This window comes from Rhagoletis pomonella, unplaced genomic scaffold, assembly GCF_013731165.1.
Source record: "Rhagoletis pomonella isolate Grant_MI unplaced genomic scaffold, Rhpom_1.0 Rhpom_scaffold_00002, whole genome shotgun sequence".
Classification (NCBI taxonomy): Eukaryota; Metazoa; Arthropoda; class Insecta; order Diptera; family Tephritidae; genus Rhagoletis; species Rhagoletis pomonella.
In genome coordinates this window covers 102,483,838-102,505,718 of record NW_023458556.1, presented here as the reverse complement: position 1 = coordinate 102,505,718, position 21,881 = coordinate 102,483,838, and the positions used below count along the sequence as shown (strand labels likewise).

At 33.5% G+C, this 21,881-nt stretch overlaps 1 protein-coding gene across 4 annotated transcripts in view; it reads left to right on the top strand.

Annotated features, from left to right (window-relative positions):
* The window catches only part of LOC118734272 (transmembrane protein 132C), a 614,903-nt gene that overhangs the window by 346,313 nt on the left and 246,709 nt on the right, over nucleotides 1-21,881 (top strand). For all 4 annotated transcript variants that reach the window (XM_036463985.1, XM_036463984.1, XM_036463987.1 and 1 more), the window contains one exon: nucleotides 11,466-11,609. In XM_036463985.1, the coding sequence (XP_036319878.1) occupies nucleotides 11,466-11,609 (144 nt within the window). The remainder of the gene's footprint in view (nucleotides 1-11,465; nucleotides 11,610-21,881) is intronic.

The window sequence follows — 21,881 nt, the reverse complement described above, 5'->3', positions numbered from 1 at the left end:
CAACACGTACAAGTGAGAAAAAACAATCTGTCAAGCGCAATGCTCAACGATCAATGATATTATGTAGGTGTGGCACTCAGTACCATGGTGTCCAGATTGGTTTTAAAACAAAGGGCAATTTCTGAAAAAAAAATCGCCAAAAATCGCAAATTTTTTTGTTTTAATAAAATTCCTGAAATCGGTTTTACAAATATTTTATTTTAAAAATGAGATCTTGTTATAATCAGAGTTGGGCAAAATTTATTCGAATGACGAATAACAAATGAATAAATTGTTTTTCTTGTTATTCGTAAATAATAAATAATTTTGTTTATTCAAAAAATAATAATTCGAATAATGAATAAAATAATAATAAAACAAGTAATTTATGTATATAGATATGTACATATATTTATGTATGTAAATGATAACCGTTTTCGTTGTTGCGATTTAACTCAAACCCCTGGATAGATTTAAGTCAAATTTTCGAAGGTTATTCCCTGCGCATAAAGTCCTATTAAAGGCTACTAGAAAACTCCTTGGTGGCGATGGAGCCGAGTTATTTATAAAAGCCGTATTTATGAACCGATTTCGTTCAATTTAAAAATGTGTGATGAAAAATACTTATGCAAAAAATGGACCTGCTAGGTGGCGCTGCAGTTGAGTTATTTAGAAAATCCCTATTTATTGTACAATCAGGTTGCAATTCATAATGGTGCTGCAGTCGAAATCATTAGAAACCCCATATGTCTGGACTACTTTGTTTTTTATGTTTATATCATCATACACCCTGAATGCGACCTTGCATCAACCTCCACTTGATGAAATTGCTCGGGCGGCCATTGCTGCAGCAGTAAGACTCAAGGAAACCAGCTCTTGGATATTTTAAAAGTGGCGAGTCAGCAAGGAAAGTTTCGACCACATCCTTCCAAGAAAGACCACTGTTGGCATATCAATGGCCAAATTTTACATCGAGGATTTTTGGCTCTCCTATAATAAAAAACTCACATCTGTGCTCTTCAGCTTTCTTATAAGGACTTCTGTTGGCCTACATGACATAAGACTAGAGGTTGACGCATCGGACCAATGCTGTAGTTGCAAGATCATAGAAGATTACGCACGCTTAGAAAAGATCTCACAAGTGGAAATAAGACCATCGGTAAAGCTCATGGCATTGAAAGGGATTTTTTCTTGCATATAGCATCAGAGCGCTATTTTTTTGGCAGAAATATGTATGAGAAGGGTTCTGCTCTTTAGTTGTTCAACCTAAATTAAGAATTTTTACTTTACCCATATTTGGTTTTCAACGCTATTCTTGCATTGGCCAACGCAAAAAATCTTATCAGGGGCCGTGAAACCAGAGGGAATGGGCTAGTATTCTTGATAAAATAGTAAACAGAATTCAGCTAACTCACAATCCTTGACAATAGAAACAAAAGTAAAAGGTGGCTCAATGTGTTAAAAATGAGTTTTTATTCATCATTTAAAATAACGAATAAATTATTCGCAAGCAATTTATTCACGAATAATTTATTCGTGAATGAGTTATCTGCGAATAATTATATTACGGATAAAATTTTATTCGAATAATTATCTAAATAACAATTTATTCGAATAATGCCCAACTCTTTTCTTTAAAATACGCATACTTTTTAAAAATATTTGTTTCAACACATTTTGCAATAGGACCGCGAAATTATTAAATTTATTATAACTCATATTGATTGATTAATCGCACAATCCGCTTTTAAGAGCTCGGCGCTGAACATTAAATAAAAACCAATAATAAGGTGAGATCAGCTATTTCCACATTTTTTCAAAATCACCTGTAGCGTCTGAATTATTTACATTTCTGTTGTTGTCATATACTGAGCTATTCAACCTTGATAACATACTGTTTGATATTGGAAACGTTTTGCAGCAGAAACTATTAGCCTTCATATAACACTTTATTCGAACTATTGAATAAGGCTTTCCAACCTCATCCTATTTCGAATCTTAGTTTTTGTTGGATTCATTACGGAAAAAACGCGCTCAACAAAGCATGTGAGTGCGGCAAGGATAATAATATGAATTTACTTATATTTCCAAACATTTTATTGCCTGTTGCGGTTTTCACTCCTTAAGCAATTATCCAAAATTCTTCAGAGTCGGATGGAATGGTTCTGAAAAAAGTTATTCTATGGGAAAGTTAGAAGATTTAAATATTCAGTTTCCGCTGCTTTTCTTTCCTTCAAAGTCAAATATTGAATTGGCAGGTCCCTGAAACTCGCCCTCTTTTGATTCGCACACTTTTCAGGTGATAAAATCAAAGCTATTTTAAAAGTATTTATTTGATTAGGTAATCGTTTCAAAAGTTCTTCGATTAGGGTGATTAAACAGTCTTTTAATATGCTTCTTAAGTCAAGTTTATCACGCAGTTCATTAGCCTCTTCTGTAAAATTATCGTGGAAAACTAAGTTTTGTATATTTTTATAATTGAAAAAAATTTATTTGAAGGGAAAAAATCGCCAAAAATCGCCAGTGGCGATTACCTAAATTTTTACGTGCAAATATCCAAAAAAAATCGCCAAATTGGCGCCAAATCGCCAAATCTGGACACTCCGCTCAGTACGGCAATCATACCATCTTTGAGTACAAACATATGGGCAATTCTCACAAACTTCGAATTTTTTTGTGAAAATTTTTTTTCTTTTAGATCGTTTTTTGTATAAGTTCCTTTAGCTGCTAGAATACAACATCCAACGTGGTGCAACGTTTTAAAGCAATGCACCATACGTTTTTTACACGTTTTTATTTTGGAAATCGAAAGTGGGCGTAATTTTAGTTCGATTTCGAAAATTTTCAAAATATAGGTTTTTTATGCAAGGTCAATGATTGTACTGAGTTTGGTACAAATTAGAGATGGGCACGGGCCGGGCTTTTGGCAAGGGCCCGGCGGGCCCCTGCGTAAGCCCGCGGATACGGGCCGGAATATTTGCTGACAGCACGAACTCGTGCGTGCATGGGCGTTCAGTTAAATTTCATAAAAGCACGAATAAGCACGTAAAAGCCCGTTGCTAATACTACAAATTTATATAAGCTTTTGTTTTTATAAAAAAAAAAACAATAGTACATATAAAAACTCTTTTGATAAGAGAAAAGCAAAAAAAGAAATATTAGGAAACAGATAGAAAAAATGAGATACGTAGTAGTTTTGTTTACATATCTGTACATAAAATACCTTCCACTTTTTCTTCTTCCCAGAAAATATATTGGCTGCGTTTCTTTATACATTCCATTTCACAGCCGGAATAAACAGAATGCTTTTGAAATATACGTTAACATATCATCAGGAACGTTCTAAAGAATAAGGAAACAAAAAAGTTTATTCCAAACGTTCAGAATGAATAAAGAAATTCAGCCATTATAAAAATTTTGATGTAAAAAATTGATTCGCTTAAGTAAATATACATACATAAACACAAAATTAAAAATATGTAGATACATACATATGTATACATACAATAAAAGTTGGCTCTTTATTTCCGGGCTGGGACGTGTCCCGTCGTGCCGGGCCGGGCCGGGCCCTACTAAAATTCTTAACGTGCGGGCTAGTGCGTGTTTTTGAAAGTTGATTTTGCACTCGTGCCGGGCCGGGCCTGAAAATTGAGGCCCGTGTCCATCTCTAGTACAAGTTGATAAATCGGTAACCGAGATACACATACAGTGAACCAAATAAAAACTGGGACACAGCATTTTAGTAAGTTTTGGCTATTTTGCTTTAGTTTATTTAATGTTTATTATTTTTTTATGAAAGTATTGCTGATTACTTAAAAAACACGATATAAATTATGAAAAATCTGCAAAGTTTGAACAAAATTTCTAACTTCTTGATCAGCATCTTTAGGCAAAATTTTGGTATTCAGTTTTGTAGCCCATTAAATTTTAGCAAGCAAATTGCAAATTTTAATTATCTTGGACTTACCGTTGATTTTTGGCAATTTTTTTTTCTATTGACGGTGCTCCGCATTTTTTTCATATAAAAGAAAATTTCCGAACATAAACTGCAAAAAAATCAACGGTAAGTCGTAGCATCTACAGCCCAAGCGCTTTCATTTGACACTCCATTTTCGAAAATCGAAAGATTTGATGACATGGACAAAAATTGCCTTGGGTATTATATATAGTGGTTTTTTTGGGATTTTCTTATTTCTTTTTCGCTCTGTAAATTTTTAATGAACAAATAAAAAAGTGGTGCACGAGGATCATAGTTCAGTAGTATATTGTACAATAGATAACACACGTATTCGGCTAAATTTTCCAATTGCAGACGATGTGCTAGTAAAAAATATTCATTTTTACTTTTGTACACGCATCGTAACCTTTCAAAGAAGTTGTTTTTTAACTATCTTCTAATGATAGCTCATAACCCTACCACGTCTAGATTGATTCCTTTTATGCTCCGGAACACTATAACAGTTGTCCGATAACAGTTTTGGGTACGCACCAGCTACTACTTTTGTATACTATAAAAGCCGCGAGTGTCACAATTTAAAAAAAGGAGTCACGCCACTTTGACTCTTCATAACGTCTTTTCTACTGCAAGCACATACTTCAACGGGATACATTCGATTCTCCTCTCCAAATACTACCAGTTCATTATAAACTCAAACATGAGCAATCAACGCACCCCATTTGTCAACGTAAAATTAAAAACAAAATAACAGGAGAGTCACACTTCTATTTGTAAAAATTTCCGAATTTCATTTCAAAATTATATGCATACTTGGCTAGAAAATGTGTACGGTGGTCCCTTTTTTGAATTTACATAATCTATACAATATATGTAACCTGATTTAGGTTAATGAACCAGCGAAAATTATGTGTCCGAATAAAAACTATCGAGTCATGCGAAAGTTCGAACTGATTGAGAATTGCCCATATACTCGAATATAGAAAAGTGCGTCTCAGCCATGCTGTTTATAGAACTTTTATTTGTGTGTGCAAGTCAAAGCGACTGCCGACCGCCGTGCTCATTCAGACCAATATTCATTTCACGGAACCCCGATGACTTTTCTACGGAACCCTCGGATTCTGCGGAACCCACTTTAGGAAGCTCTGGTATAGACTGTTAATGTTATGTTATGTTATAATGTTAGTAGGCTCTTATTTATCCAAATTTTCAGGTAATAAAAAAAAATTAAATTTAAAAGTTACTTGTTGTCGTAGTCGTTTATTTATAAGCTTTTATTTAACTTGGTCATCCCGCGCAAATCGCGGAAATTTCCAATCGATTTTAAACTGACTTCCCGACAAGTTAGAGATTTGAAATTTTCAGCATAGTTCCAATCACGATGACAATGCAATTTAAAATGTAAATGAATTCTCCATATGGTCCAGGGGTCTTGATTCAAAGGCGGTCAAATAATAGTAAGATTTATGGCTAACAGAGCGTAATTTGCCAAGGAACTTGAAACCACTATAAAATTGTTAAAGCTGCCGGCGCGCCGCGGCGGTAGTGTAGCAAAGCTATTCCTAGTCAAGATATGAACCTCGTTATAGGCATCATATCAAGGAGATCCAATTAGAAGACTCCAGATGTCGCCCCGCCAGATGAAGTTAAATATTGCGCCTATGCGTACAAATTGTTAGTAATTTTCATTAGGGTTTGAATAACTCCTTTCACTAAATGGCTTTTAGTAACTTTAACGAGTCCTTAACTTATTTTATTTTATTCATTTTAGTGCAGTTTTGACAAAATTTTCTTGCTAAAAACTCTTTTGTTACACTACTTCATTTTATTCCTTTGATTGTAAAGGTTAAATAAAAGCTTTTTTTTTTAAATATTTTTTTTACATTATTTTATTTTAATTTATGGCTTACTATTATAAAATCACATAACGCTGTTTGCAAGCGGACTACTCATATGTGTATCTGAAAAATTACTTCACCGATCTCGACCTAACTTCGACAATTTTATGCGATTGCATTAAATGAGGTATCAGATTATTTGAAAATAGATTTTTTTTTAGATAGTACTACATATTTTGAATTGCGGAAATTGGTGATGGTCAAAATTTAAAAAATTTTAAAAAGTTTTTTTTTTATTTACCCTATGAAAAATGCCAAGAATCCAAGTCTGACAATAGATTATTATACATAATTTTAAAGGCCTATAAATCCTCTTCTCACAACATATTCGTTATTTAAAATTTAATGAAAAATAGTCATTCAAAAACTGATAAATCTACAAAACAGCATTTTCTGACCTAAAATGACAAATCGCGACCTCTAAATGATTTTTAAAAAAGGGTCTTGAAATTAAAAAAAAAATTCGATGGGCACCCTACTGCATAGATACTGAAAAATGTTCTAGAAATAATAAATAAAATAAAGAAATAAAAAGTTTGAAATTTTGATGAACATTTTTCGGAAGTTTGATTAATTTTTGTCGACTTTGTGGAAACCCTTGCTACATTAATAACAGGTATTGCCTTCCCAGAGAGTTTTGCTGTTAATTGTTATTATTGTACCATGGTGCAAACCTTGCAACTTTTATTTATGTATGTCGCTTCTGTTATAGATCGGACCATGATACAAAAATTTAAAGGTAAAGCCGCTGAGACGCAGCCTGAACATTTTTGAAGTTTGCTTATATTACATTTTCATTGGCCCCAAATGCGTGCTTTGAAATCAGTCATTTGAAGGTGTTTACACTGCTTGATCCGCATCTGGTTTGACTTCAATTGAAAAGGAAAGACAAAAACATAATGAATGTAAACAAATACTACATTTATTATATTTTTGGACACAAAAAGGCAATTATTCTTTGTTCAAACTAAAAATGTGTAAAGGTTATGTATAAATTAATAATTTTTATACACAAATTTCAAAGATTTTTTCATTTCGTTGTGTTTTTTTGATTTTTAAAAATTACAAATGTCAAAGACAAACAAAAGCTTTTGTGGAACTTTTATTTCTGCAGGAGACCAATAAAACTGTTCGGCAATTGGAACGCATTTGCTTCGTGATTTTGTTTAAATGCGCTGAAATGCGTCATTTTGGAAAGGCGAATTCGTATGGAGAAATGTGTGATTTGGCCTTGCATTTCAGATTTCTCGCCCAAATGACGCATTTGGCCTCAATGTAAATGTAATATAACATACCAAAAATGTTTTCAAATTTTCAATCTCATACATACATTCTCAGTTTCAGTCTCAAATAAAGCTACATTTGGAGCCCTAACCGCCAAAATAACGTAAGCGATATTTTTTAAAATGTTTATTTTTGATGCAGAAATATTCCTAGGGCATCTAGATGTATTTCTGCATCAAAAAGAAAATTTTGAAAAATGGCGCTTAGGCTCGATTTAATATTTTAATCTATTTATTTTTTGTTTTGCTTTTATTTGGCATTTGAGTTGCTCTGAAAACTTAAATTTTATAAAGTAGATAAACTTCAAAAAAATAAATCTTGGCCGACGAAATGAGCGAGCGGTTTTACCCATGACACAAATATTTAAAGGTAGTTTCACTTCTTATTCACCATTGCTCCCATTTAACGTAAACTGTGCTTTTGACATTTTCTTTTAAATTGAAGCTACCATATTCTTTGAGGAAATTAAAAAAGGGCTTTTACTTCAAAATAATTATTAAAAAAAATATATTTTGACCATCATTTTATAGCGAGCTTTTAGTGATTTATTTGTAAAATTAAATATAAAACGGAAGGCAAGTAAAATTCTCGTATTACATTGTGTAATGCACATAGAGAATCTATTTTCATCATTATTTAGTACGATTAGCTGCATATTCCGGGATAGCCACGTGCATGGTAACCTCCCTTCACCCGGCGGTCCTTACCACTTCCCTGCCGAATCTCCCTTACTTTAACAAAGACGTGGCCGCCTTATGTAAGTAGGAATTTAGAATGTATATTTGATATCAGACATACTTCTGAGCCACTTTACAAAGTAAGCTACGTGTAATGCAGAGCAATCGCTCGGAGTAGTTCGGCGCTTGGAAATAACTTCGGCTGCACGTTATTTTACAACTGACAACGTTGGTGTGGCGTCGTCGGAGGTGTTCATTTTCTGCTTTACTAGTAGATGACATTGGCCATGATGACAATTTTGGTGCCAAAATCTGAAAGAAAACGTGGCTTACCTCGTAAGGTTTTTGCCTATTTTCCCAGTAAGGCAGTGACAACCCATCCAACAAAGAAACGTTCATTTTGCCGACAGTGCAGTTTAGTTCAATTTTCCGTATCCGAAAACGCATACAAAAAACTCCTACAGTTATAATTAACTTTCGTATCCGGAAAACGTTCGAAAAAGATGATGTCATTTGAAAGCAATAATTGTATTTTATTTGCTCAAGCTAAACATTTGAAAGCATGCATGCGTAGTCGGCAGTGGCTGAGCGAGCAGAGGAGTGTGCCGGTATTTGTTAGCTTCCAGAAGGTGCCGGGTTCGAATTCCGTCAGGCGCTTCCTAATTTTATTTCTTTTGAACAATGAAAAAGTATCTGTGAAATACAGAAGGAAAGCGTATTGAACGAAAAATTCAATCAGACAAATTTCAGAAAAAACAGTCCAAATCGTATCCTTTTCACCACCATTTTCGGTACTTTTCTGTACATACGTTTCTGCCGCACACTTTGGTAGGAAAACGGAACATTAAAGTATCCGAAAATGGGATCGGTAAACGGACAAAAATCCGGTTTTCATCGACTTTTTTCCCGTTTTCGGATCGGTTTTCGGATTTTTTGCTGGCTGGGCACACATACACACATATATGGTACATGTTTTTCTGTACAAATGCACTAATCGCGCGCTGTGATGTTGATTAAAACTCAAAATTTGAAAACATATTTACATGTATGGCTGTAGCTGAGTGTTCAAAGACGCTTGATACAATTGGTTGCTGCCAAGAGGGTCCGGGTTCAATTATCATCAGACGGAACATAAAATTAATATATTTTCCCTTAATTACGAAAATCTGTGCACTTCACAACTACATATTTTATAACGTACATACTTAAATTTAAAACGAGTTGGGTTGGTGCTCTTTTGTTTTATATGCGTATTTTTTTAAATTTGGCACGTTTTTTTAATTCTAAAATTTTTTCCCCTCAGTGGTTATAAACTATAACAGGGAGCTCCAAGAATTAGGAAATTTGTTTACCTCCCTCTTCTTGACTACAGCATGCGTTATCACAAATAAGCTTATGCTTCCATGGTGCTTTCATTGACGGTTAGCTACTTTTTTACCATTCCTTTGTTCATATTTCCACTAAGGAGGATCCAAATTTAAGCAACGTCCTAATATCTTAATTTCCAGATATAATAATATCTCACGTAACACTGCAGATAATGCCAAATTTTTTGCGGTAAGGTATTTTAAACCAATACAGCTCCGCTAATACGATGTAATAAGTAAATTTACCTTGCGTGTTGTTATATTTTAATGCATAAAAAATCCTTTAAAAAATATTATAATTTCCAAAACAATAATTTATTGAGGTATGTAGGTGGCAGTGCTACTTGAGGAATTTACGAAAAGTATAAACGTCATAAGCACAGTTTATGTAAAAAAATATCAAAGTGAAACTAACTTCTTTTTTTGTATCATGGTTTTACCTTTACATACTTGTATCATGGGATCGAACTATATTTTAAATGAAAATTATGATAAATAAATAAATAAACATAAGTTGCAAACAACATAATTTTGAATTTTGTTACTATTTTATTGGTCGCTGCTGTTCATACAAGTGCACTTGGTTTCGCCTCATTAATAAGCAGCATATTGCAATAGACAATACCACTATTGTTTGTTATCACTTACAACCAACAGACAACAGATCTTGGTGTCTCTAATAATAATAATAATAGATTGGCGCTTACACATACGTTAGTGTTATGGTCGAACTTGCGTGCGCCTTGATGTTGTCACACAAAGGGGAGGGACCTACTGTGTTACGCCGACTCCGAAGGACGATAATATTTTTATGAGGAGCTGTTTTTCATGGCAGAAATGCACTCGGAGGTTTGCCATTGCCTGCCGAGCGGCGACCGCTGTTAAGAAAAAGCCTGTTTTCTATATTTTTCCTTGCCATGTTGCTTTGACCAGGGCATGAACCCAGGCCCTGGGGAGTGGAAGCGCGCACTGCTTACCACTACACCACAGCGGTCTTGAAAAAGCTTCTCATAAAATCAGTCTGTTTCCGTATTTTTTTGTACTTCTCTGTTTTCTTTAGTTGAATTGTTTGTTGAGAAGAAAACATTGCACCGTTATTCAAATAAGCAGATCATTTGAAAGGGGCTGTAATTCCACTTCTACAACTGCTTTTGCATACTTAAATACATGCATATGTACATATCGATGGTCCTCTGCAATAACGACACAATTCAAAAATAAAAACCATTACTACTGCTAAGTGGCTCTTGTATCGAATCCTTGTCAAATCCATTGAAGTAAGTCGTAAGACATGGATTCGACAAGGATTAGAGACATAAGCAACTTAACAGTAGTAAAGGTTTTTATTTTTTGAATTTTGAGTTGTTTCGTTATTGCACAGGACAGGATATATAGAAGTTTGTTAGAAAAAATGCACTTTCATTTTATTAACAATAATAATAATAATAGATTGGCGCTTACACATATGTTAGTGCTTGCCCGAGCTTCTCCTCCGACTTGTGGCGTGCGCCTTGATGTTGTCACACAAAGCGGAGGGACCTACAGTTTTACGCCGACTCCGAACGGCGATTGTATTTTTATGAGAAGCTATTTTTCATGGCAGAAATACACTCGGAGGTTTGCCATTGCCTGCCTTTACCAAAATACAGTAGTTGCGGTTTCCCTGCCCAAGTCGTTGGCATTGGTAATGATGCAATTGGTATTCTCGAAGTCTTGTACGTAGCACGGATTGTATTAAATACAAAAATACTATTCCAAATTTGCAAGAGTACGAGGGCCCCCCCATTGCAAAATGGTAGCATGCATATGTATCATGCATTTATCTTGCTTTTATTTGAAAGTTACGCAATCCATGCTACGGGCAACGGCTTTGCAAAATTTCAAGAATACCCCTATTATTTTTTTATACAACACAAACTCGGCTATTCCGAGTTCAGATAGGTCGGTTAAAAATACACGACCTGAAGGTTAGTCTTGTTAAGTTAAAAACTGCTCTATTGTGAATTATTAATGGGAAAGTGGAGAGGGAAATATTCGTTTTGCTTATATACATGATTTATATTTTAAATAAGTATATATATTACGCAAATACCTCGCATAATTACTCATTTACATTTGTTTTTGTATCTAAATCCCGTTAAACTAATGAAATGTTTCTTGCCAGATACCAACAGGGTTGCTTAGGTAGCTAAAATGAAATTTTACCCGACTTGAGCGTTCTTTTGTCGCTCGTTTACAAAAAAAATGCACCTACTGTTATTACTTAAATCAATAAGACAATTTATTCAATTTTCTTTTTTTTAAGAATTGGGAATTAATCAACACTGCTGTTTTAACTGGCCGTCAGGTGGCTCAAGCTATGAAAGTTTTTATAGTATCACAAGCTGGTAAAGTAGCTGATGTTACGTTACAAAGTTCCTGCTACGCTGAGGATGAAAGTGTTATCAAGGTAATTGTTTTAACTTAACAAGAGACGACATTAAATAGTTCTGTAGTTACTGGATTCAGCCTGGGGATGAAGCAGTAGTAACTTCTTTTAGAATGCTTTTTAAGAAAGCTTTGCAAACAAATGACCACATTTTGATTTTTTTTTAATATTCGTCAAGTATTTCGAGCTAATTTTTTTTGTTATTTTTCTATAAAAATACCGCCCAAGCTTTAACCAAAAACATATAAATCACAGCTTCAAACTTTATACAAAATTTAGGAAAACTCAACAAAATTTCATCAAAATTAAAATTTTTTAATCTTAATCTTTATAAAATGTTTGGGTATGCAGGATTATAGCCCATACAATTTTAGTCTAACGAAGTGTAAGTTTCAAACGGCTTAAAATTGCGTTGATTTTTGAGAGTTTGTTTTCGGACAGAACTTTTGCGTTTTTTTTTTATAAAACAAATGCAATTTACAAAAACTCGCGTCGATTTTGTTTTTTAAATTTTGGTGCTAACGCATCTCTTAAGAAATTCATGCTTATATGGAAAAAAGTGCAAAAAGCCGTCACCAAAAAAAATCTCAAAAATCAACGGGATTTTGCAACCGGTTTGGAATTTTGCTCTGAAGCTTCACAAGCTTGTAGAGGGTGTAAAATAATAACTGTCGCACCGGTTTTGTTTGAAAAATAAGGGGGTCCTTTATAGATTTTGCGAATAAGTACATATTTTATTGTTAATTTTCCACAAATTTTACTTTAATTTTATTAATTAGTTTTTAAATTTTAACCTTTATTTAGGTTTATCAGCGGTAAACACTTTGAGAAAAAAGCGCAAGCGGCACGCAAGTCTTCGTCAGTTAATTTGTTCCATATGTTCTGAAACCATAGGCCAATTTCCTCCATTTTGAGTCCTTTATACTCCCTTTTTTGGCCTCATACCCAGAAATCGAATATACTCGGAACTGGTGACTAGGACGGCCATTCATTCGACCAACCCTATGCCTACAGTTTTTAATTTTTTTGTTTTTTTTTATACATATGGGCAAATCTAAAAAACAGGTAACCTTGGTGTTGTTTAGCTTTATTTTCACTGTTGGAAACTATATCAAGCTGGTTGCTTTTGGATATAATTCATTGACGTATACTTGAAGCCTCAAAAAAAATTTGGATCAATTTGCTGCATAACTTTTGAATTATAGGTGTTTAAATAAAAAATAATAATGAAAACAAGTGAATTTTTTATGTAATATTTAAGAGGTGAAAAATTAATTATGTCATAACTTTTGAAGCACACCATATACTGATTTGAAATTTTATGTGGAATTAGCACTTATGTGTACACTTCACACGTAGTAGGTAAGAAAAGTGTGCCTTAAAAAATAACGAAGTGGCAAGTAACTCAAAGTCTGTAATTCCACATTTCACAATTTTCAAAATTTTCGGTTTATCGCGTATAGTTTTTGAAGTATTTAAGTTTAAGAACTTTTTAAGTATGTATTGTATACTACAAACAATTACGAATAATTTGATACCTTAGCAAGAGCTGTGCTTTCAGAATAAACCAACTTTTAAAGATAAAATATTTTGCGACCTTGAGAGTAATTTTTATTCCAAAAACACTTTAATTAAAGGCACATTTGGAAAATACGTCGAAAGGATCTAAATCTTTCTATAACTGATAGTCCTTATAAAATTACATATACCTGTAAAACGCTTCAAAAAATTTGTCTCTAGAAGTGTAAAAAAACCCTGATTTACTACTTTTAATGATGCTCCTTCTTTTAGTCCGAATATTTCGAGAGTGGTATCAAAGCAACTTTTTTTCGACAAATGTTCTGATAGTTGCTCTTACTTAATTGGAGCCTTCTGAATTCAATGGCGTCCTAAGTTTTACCCTATTGGCTCCACTTTTCGAGATGGCGGTACTTGAAACTTTGCTTAAATTTTAACTATTTTATAAAAAAAAGTCCCTGGGTTTTGAAGATATTTTACTAAAATTTTGCACATAACCGTTTTTTAATATTACCTTAAATATTCCATAAAATCATCGAAATCGGTTCAGTAAAACATATAGCTCCCATACAACTGATTGAACAGAGACGTTGTTTTTCGTTATACCTCCTTCAATTAAACAGGTTAAAATTTAGTATAGGTTCAATTTAACATATAGCACGCATACAATTTATTACTCAGATATGAAGTTAGAGTTATTGTGCAAAAAACACATATCTGAGTAATCAGTTGTATTGGAGCTATATGTTAATGTTAACCTATTTCGATAATTTTAAGGAATAATTAAGGTAATATTAAAAAACTATTATGTGCAAAATTTTAGTAAAATAACTTCAAAACTAAGGGAGTTATTTATAAAATAGTTAAAATTTAATCAAATTTTCAAGTACCGTTATCTCGAAAATCGGAGTCAATCTGGTAAAACAGGGCATGCCATTGAATTTAGAACATCCCAAATAAGTGAGTTCAACTTTCAAAATCTTTCCTCAAAGTTTACAACTTGAACAGCGTAATTTCAACCCAGCTTATTCTTTTGTTTTCTATTTCATGCTTATTCCTCGTCTAACTTTTGAAGCACTTGATGAAAATGAATTACACTTATATTAATCGATTTATTAAGAGATTACGAATAAAACGATATATAAAACATAGGTGTGCTCACAAATTTAAAAATTAAAATTTTTTTTTTGAAAGTGTACCTATTTTTTAGATTTGCCCATATACTTAAAGATTAAAATTTTAAAACTATTTAATACAATTGAAGTAAATTATGAACAAAATTAACAATCAAATACTTTTTTCGCAACATCTATTAAGGACTCTTTTATTTTTCAAAAAACGACAGTTATTATTTTACACCCTGTAAATGTGTACAATACAGTTACCCGCAAGAGAATTTTGATTCGAGTTTTTTCACAACATTGACAATGCTTTTTGTGTTATAAAAAAAAATAGTTAAACCATGTAAATCCAAGCTTAAAACTTTGTGAAAAATTAAAAAAAAAAGCTGCAAAATTTCAATTTATAATCATAAGTTAAAAAACCGTGGGTTTCTAAAAACTTCCGATGATTCATGATGATTTTTTTAAACCGTCTTGCTCATTTTCTCAAAAATAACACAAGATCGAGTTTTTTTAATTTGGAGAAAATGAGCAAACGACCACAAATTATCAAAAATTATCGGTTGTTTTTAGTAACTTAAGACTTTGACTTAATGGTACTAAAACTAAATAGGTTACGAAATTTAATACCCGCGATGTTTTTAAAAGCTCTGATTACAAAACTTTAAGTTTTGAGGATGATTTGTAGTTTCTTTTTTCAATTTTTCCCAAAGTTTTAACCTACAAAGTAAAAAAAAATAACTATTTTCTTCGAAACAAATTTAAAACAAGTAAGAAAGTCTAAGTTCGGGCAGAGCCGAACATTAAATACCCGGCGCAAGTATTAAATATATGTTTTCCACCTTTCCGAAAGCTACCGCTACATGGTAAGCCGGGGTGTATCAATTTTGAGTAAATTATAATAATAATAGATTGGCGCTTACACATATGTTAGTGTTTGGCCGAGCTTCTCCTCCGACTTGTGGCGTGCGCCTTGACGTTGTCACACAAAGCGGAGGGACCTACAGTTTTACGCCGACTCCGAACGGCAATAGTATTTTTATGAGAAGCTGTTTTTCATGGCAGAAATACACTCGGAGGTTTGCCATTGCCTGCCGAGGGAAGACCGCTGTTAAGAAAAAACCTTTTTTTCTATATTTTTTGCGATGTTGCTTTGACCAGGGCTTGAACCCAGGTGCTGATGAGTGAAAGCGCGCACTGCTTGCCACTACACCACAGCGGCCTTGAGTAAATTAGCGTCCTTTAAATTACGAAATATTGAAGTTTCGAGCATTTCTGAAATTTACCGTTATATGAAAGCGGCCTAAATTTTAGTCCGATTTAAATAATTTTTAACATGTTGCTTATATGTGGCAAGCACAATAACCATAGTTTGGAACAAATTGGTAGAACGATTACCGAGATACATATATGTGATCATAAGTTGGCGGTGCCACGCTCATTGTCCAAAATTTTATCATAAACGTATTTATTGGTAAATAATTGTTGCAAGCTTTTATCTTGAATAAATTAGCTTTAATATTTACCGATTTATCGAAGATTTTGTATTTCTCCAAATTACCGTTATATGGGATGTGGGCGTGGTTATTGTCCCATTTTCCAAAAATTTTAAATATTCTTGTTTTTCGTCTAAAAATTATTGTAAATATCAATTTTGAGTGAATAATATTCAGTAGTTACTAAAATATCGCAGTTTTCGTATTTCTGAAAATTACCGTTATATGGGAGGTAGGCGCGGTTATTGACCGATTTTGCCCATTTTAAATACCGTCCGTCCTACGCCCGAAAGAAGTGCACGTACAAAGTTTCGTTAAGTTATCTCAATTTTTACTCGAGTTATCGTGTGCACAGACGGACGGACGGACGGACGAACAGACAGTCACCGCTTAATCGATTTCTCTTTTCATTCTGATCATTTATGTATACATTTGTCTATATCTATCTCGATTCGTTTTGCCTGTTACAAACAACCGTTATGTGAACAAAGTTATAATACCCTTGTGCACAAGTGCGCTCGGGTATAAAAATTTACCATGAAAAACATTACCAATGTTGTGAGAAAACGAATGAAAATACTTTTGCGAATAACTATGTATTTCTAGATATGGACTATGGACTAAAATTAGCTATTTTTTTAAATATTTACAAAAAAACTTGCCATGAAAAACATCTTCAATATGGCGAAAAATCAAATCAAAATACTTTTGTGAGTAACTGTATGAAACTCATATTAAATTACTATGAAGTTTTTTTTTAATTTTTTAATGTTGTACAAATGTTAAACTTCAATTAATCAGACTTTTGTTAGAGAATGAACTATGTTGTAAAATTTAAAAAATTAAAATATCACCACTTGTTAATACGACTGATAGCCTTATTTTTTGACAAGTTATAAGTCACCCTCAGAAGTATTCGTAATTTAGTTATTTCACAATGCTCTAAATGTTTTCCATCATAAATCTCTTTCGTTAATTTTTAACCGACTTCGGAAAAAGGAGGGGTTATCAATTCGTCGGAATATTTTTTTTTATGCGTGTTACCACATAACTTTGGACCACGTTAACCGATATCTATAATTCTTTTTTAAAGGAAAGTTGGTACCTCAGAGGTGTTCCCATACTAATTGAATCATGAAGAAATTAACCGTACTCTTAAATTTTTATATGAAAATTTAAGTCGTTTTTTTTTGCTTAAAAAATACTTGTTACTTAAAATATAGCTCATTCTTTAACAAAAACCAATCTTGCAAACTTTGTACCAAATTCACAAAACTTAATCAAACTTTAAAAATTTTGACAAGAATATTGATTTTATGTTTCATGAGATACCTTCACTTAATTGTGAATAAAAGCGAAACGGGTCCATCGATTTTCATGATCTATGTCTCATTTTGCTTAAAGGTTATGTGACTTTGCGTGAAAGTAATACGACTTGCCTTTTTTCCGTTTTGGATTTTTTATGAATTTAAAAAATAAAAAAATTTAATATTATGGGCAAAAAATATTTTTTTTCTTCATACATTTATTTTTACCGGCAAAACTGTTGATTATATTGAAAAACGTTATAAGAACAGATTAAAGGAATTGTAATTTTTAATTTTTTTTAATTTGTTTGAGCAAAATCGGACTAGTGGTTCTCGAGTTATGTCAAAAAAAGACCACCAAAGGTGACAATTTCCCCTATATGATAGTTACTAACTTCAAATCGATATATCTCGATTCCTAGACGTGACCCAGCGAAACGCCGGGCCACGTATAACTTGTTTTTGACCGATATAACATTTCCCGTTGGTTTCATCCCATCCCGATTTTGACTGTCGCATAGTGTAATTTTTCTATATGGAAAAAATGTGCGACACCTTAAACAAAAAAAAATTTGCCAAAGATCAATTTTAACTCCTAGCTTCCTCATACTTGCACTTTATTATACTAAAATTGAATGGGCTAAAAAACTGCATACTCACTGAACTGAATGAAATTTTGCGGAATTTTATTTAATTTAGCACAATGTTTTGAGCTCTGATTTTTTGGGGTTTTTTTGTAGAATTAACCATATTTTTATAAAAAAATTAGCGAAAAATAAAATATTTAAAAAATAGTTGCCCGTATTGTAAAAATTTCCTGTACCTGTATTGACTGGCTGTATGAAACCCATGAACAAAATCTATTTTTTATCAGACACCGAAAATAACCGGCCCATTTATTTCTGTATCACAAATTGTCATTTATTTTTTGTTATAAAAAATAAATCCCTCACAATAACTTTTATAACAAATTTTTGGATTATCTGCATTGGTTAGACTTTTATTTTACTTGATGTTTTTTTACGTTTCGAATTGACGTTTGGTTTTACTTTTTTGTTTTAAAAGCATCGGTATCCAAGTAGGTATGTTAAAAATACTGAGTGAAGTGTTTCGGTAGTTTATTTATTGGAGGGAGGAAGATGGACCGAAAATCAAGCGTTGAATTCCGCAGCCTTTTTGACTTGGATACGAGTAGCGATAAAAAAGTTTCAGTGTGTAAAGATTGTAAGTTTATAACAGTGAACATTTGAGTGAAAAAAATAGTTTTATTTGCTATTCTTTATAGTTTCTTTTATTTTGTTGCATGTTTACCATATATTTTTTTCTGCACCATAATTAAATTTACTAACTGACCTTTTTAACAAAAATAGGTGCATAAATAACTGCGTTTGGCCTTTATTTTCATTAGCGATTCCATTTCTTACAGTCATTAACCGTAAGTTCCCTCTCATAAAAGGCTTTCACAGTGATATATCACAAAAAGTAAAAAAAAATGGTTAATGATAGAAAAGTTACAATGTGTTCAATGTGGACCAGTTATTTTCGGTCTCTGATTTTTATATGGAAGCAAATGCGCTACAGCCTCGACAAAAAAGTTCTAAAAAATCAACGGTAATTTTTTGCTACTCGAAACTTACCCTTCATTGCAATAAAATTTAATACGCTACAAGCGTACATACTCGAAACCTTTATAAAAATTCTGAATAAATTCTGTTACTCTTAATCTTCTTTTTTATCTTTATATCATCCCCATATTTTCTCTTTATATTTATCTTTATTTTTACCTTTATGTTTATATGGGCGATTCCAGCGAAAAGTCTACCGCAAAAAAAAAAATGAAACTCCTATATCTAGCTTATGTGTTTATAGGCCATTTGACTGCTTTTTATAATATACAGCGTGGCGACGAATAACTGTTACCCTGTTTTTTTTTGAGAAATAAAAGGGTCCTTTATAGATTTTGCGAAAAAGTATTATATTGTTAATTTTCCACAGATTTGACTTTAGTTGTAATAATTAGTTATTAAATTTTAATGCCTATTTACATTTGCCACCAGTTTAAACTATGAGAGAAAAGTTCATTTGGCAGGCAAGTCTTTTTCAGGAGTATTTTTTCTTAGGTTTTGTATAAAAAAATACAAAAAAGAAAAAAAAACTGTATAAGGTTGGTCGAATGAATGGCCGTCCTAGTCACCAGTTCCGAGTCCATTCGATTTTTTGAGTATGGGCCTTATGTTGGACGAAAGGGGGAGTATAAGGGTCTCAAAATGGAGAAAATTTGCCCATGGTTACAGAAAATATGGAATAAATTAACTGACGAAGACCTGCGTGCCAAATGAACTTTTCTCTCAAAGTTTACACTGCTGGCAAATGTATGTAAGGATTAAAATTTAAAAACTAATTAATACAACTAAAGTAAAATCTGTGGAAAATTAACAATAAAAAACTTTTTTCGGAAAATCTATAAAGGACCTTTTTATTTCTCAAACATTTCCAATATTACTACAAAAACTCTTATACAAATTCGCAGTTTTGGAATTTTGTAATCGAAGTCAAAATACACTTGACGTCACGCCAGCACGTATGTTTACTAATATCTTTAAATTTTTACTACCAACAGTTGTTAGTTTTTTACTGATTAATTGCTATGCAAATCTTGTTTTGGTTTTTATTTTTAACTTTGGCTTTATCCTTCGTCTCACATTTACATTTAATCTTGTATTTAACTTTAATACTTTCTGTATACATTTAAGAAGCACTTGTTTCCGTCCCAAACATTTCTGTTGCGTTTCCTTATTTACACACAACCGCCGTTAAAGAAGTTTCACCAATGAAACAAACGTTTGCCCAGAAATGGGTTTTTTCATTTATTTGATAAAAATTTCACTACGTAATCCCCATATATCTGTTATTAAATTTCGAATAGCTGGGCACAGTAGTAAAGTAAAAATTGTGAAATATGGACGTGGGTGTAATTAAGGTGACAGGTGAGAAGATCAATGGAAATAAGGATGTTATGAGTTCAATAGTCTCTTTATTTATGTTCGTTATGTCTTAACAAATATGTATGTATATAAAGTCTATAAAGTATAAGTCTACAGAGTTAAGTATAATGAAGAGTAAATCGGGAGCGCAAGCCAAGTGTATACATATGTACGTATGGAACAATCCGCGTCAACCGGATCAGAACTACGTCCAAAATTAGAAGCAACCAAAAAATCAACCAAGGACTGATTTTAAAGCTTAGAGCATCTACTTTCATTTTCCGAGTGCGCCTTTGAAAAATTCAATATGACGGCTTCAATATGGTGGGCGGAAGCCGGAGAAAAATCTAATGAATAGCAATAAAAGCTTGTAAAAATAAAAATTTACAACCAATCCGGTCAGTTTTCGACGTAAATTGTAGCTGATGGGCGCCCTTAAAAAGCTGGAATTATAGCTTGACATAAACCCACATGGCCGATTCAATATGGCAGTGAAAAATTTAAGGTACTTAGTACTTAGTCGAATTTTTGAAATCAACCGATTCGTACCAAATTTGATCTACGAGGATTTTAGGGGTCAGATTCGAAAAATTCAAAATGGTGGATCTATGATGGCGGACGAAATTTTCGAAAATCAACCGATTTTTACCAAATTTGTTATGCGGGGTCGCCGATTACTTCAGATTCGTTCGATTTTCAATATCCAATATAGTGACACAATATAGTATACACTGAATTATGTTATTGTGTATCCGCCATATTGGGTCCTTTATCCTGATTTAAAATAATCTGATCTCAGCTTTGTAATCTTCTTCTTCTCCTTATTTCGCACTGTAACCGCCTAAGCGATTTTGGCCGAGTTCAACAAAGCACGCCAGTCGTTTCTTTTCTGTGCCAACTGACGCCAATTGGAAATGCCAAGTGAAGCCAAGTCCTTCTCCACCTGGTCTTTCCATCGCAGTGGGGCCTCCCTCTTCCTCTGCTAACACCAGCGGGTTCCGAGTTGAATACTTTCAGAGCTTCCATCGTCTGCGGTACTCGCCGTCGCCAACGTGTAAAGGTCCGTAAATCTTCCGCAAAATCCTTCTCTCGAATACTCCAAGAGCTGCCTCATCGGATGTTGTCATTGTCTATGCTTCTGCGCCATATACCAGCACGGGCATGATGAGTGACTTATAGAGTGTGGTTTTCGTACGTCGAGACAGGACTTTACTCCTGAATTGCCTACTCAGTCCAAACTAGCACTTGTTGGCAAGAATGACTCTGCAGTGGATTTCCATGCTGACATTATTATCGGTGTTAATGCTGGTTCCCAAGTAAACGAAATTCTCTACTTTCTCGAAATTATAACTGGCAACAGTGACGTGGGTGTCAAGGCGCGAAGGTGCAGACTGTTTGTTTGATGACAAGAGATACTTCGTCTTGTCCTCATTTACCACCAGACCCATTCGCTTTGCTTCCTTATCTAACTTGGAATGGGCCGAACAGACTTCGCGGTTCTTGTTACCGATGATGTCGATGTCATCGGCGTACGCTAGCAATTGCACGCTCTTGTAGTAAATTGTTCCTGAGCGGTTGAGTTCTGCAGCTCTTATTATCTTTTCCAACATCGGATTAAAGAAGTCACATGAAAGGGAGTCACCCTGTCTGAAACCCCGTTTGGTGGCGAACGGCTCGGAGAGGTCTTTCCCAATTCTGACGGAGCTGGTGGTATTGCTCAACGTCATTTTACACATCCCTATCAGTTTGGCGGGGATGCCAAATTCAGACATAGCGGCGTAGAGGCAACTCCTTTTAGTGCTGTCGAAAGCGGCTTTAAAGTCGACAAATAGGTGGAGAGTGTCGATCCTTTTCTCGTTTGTTTATT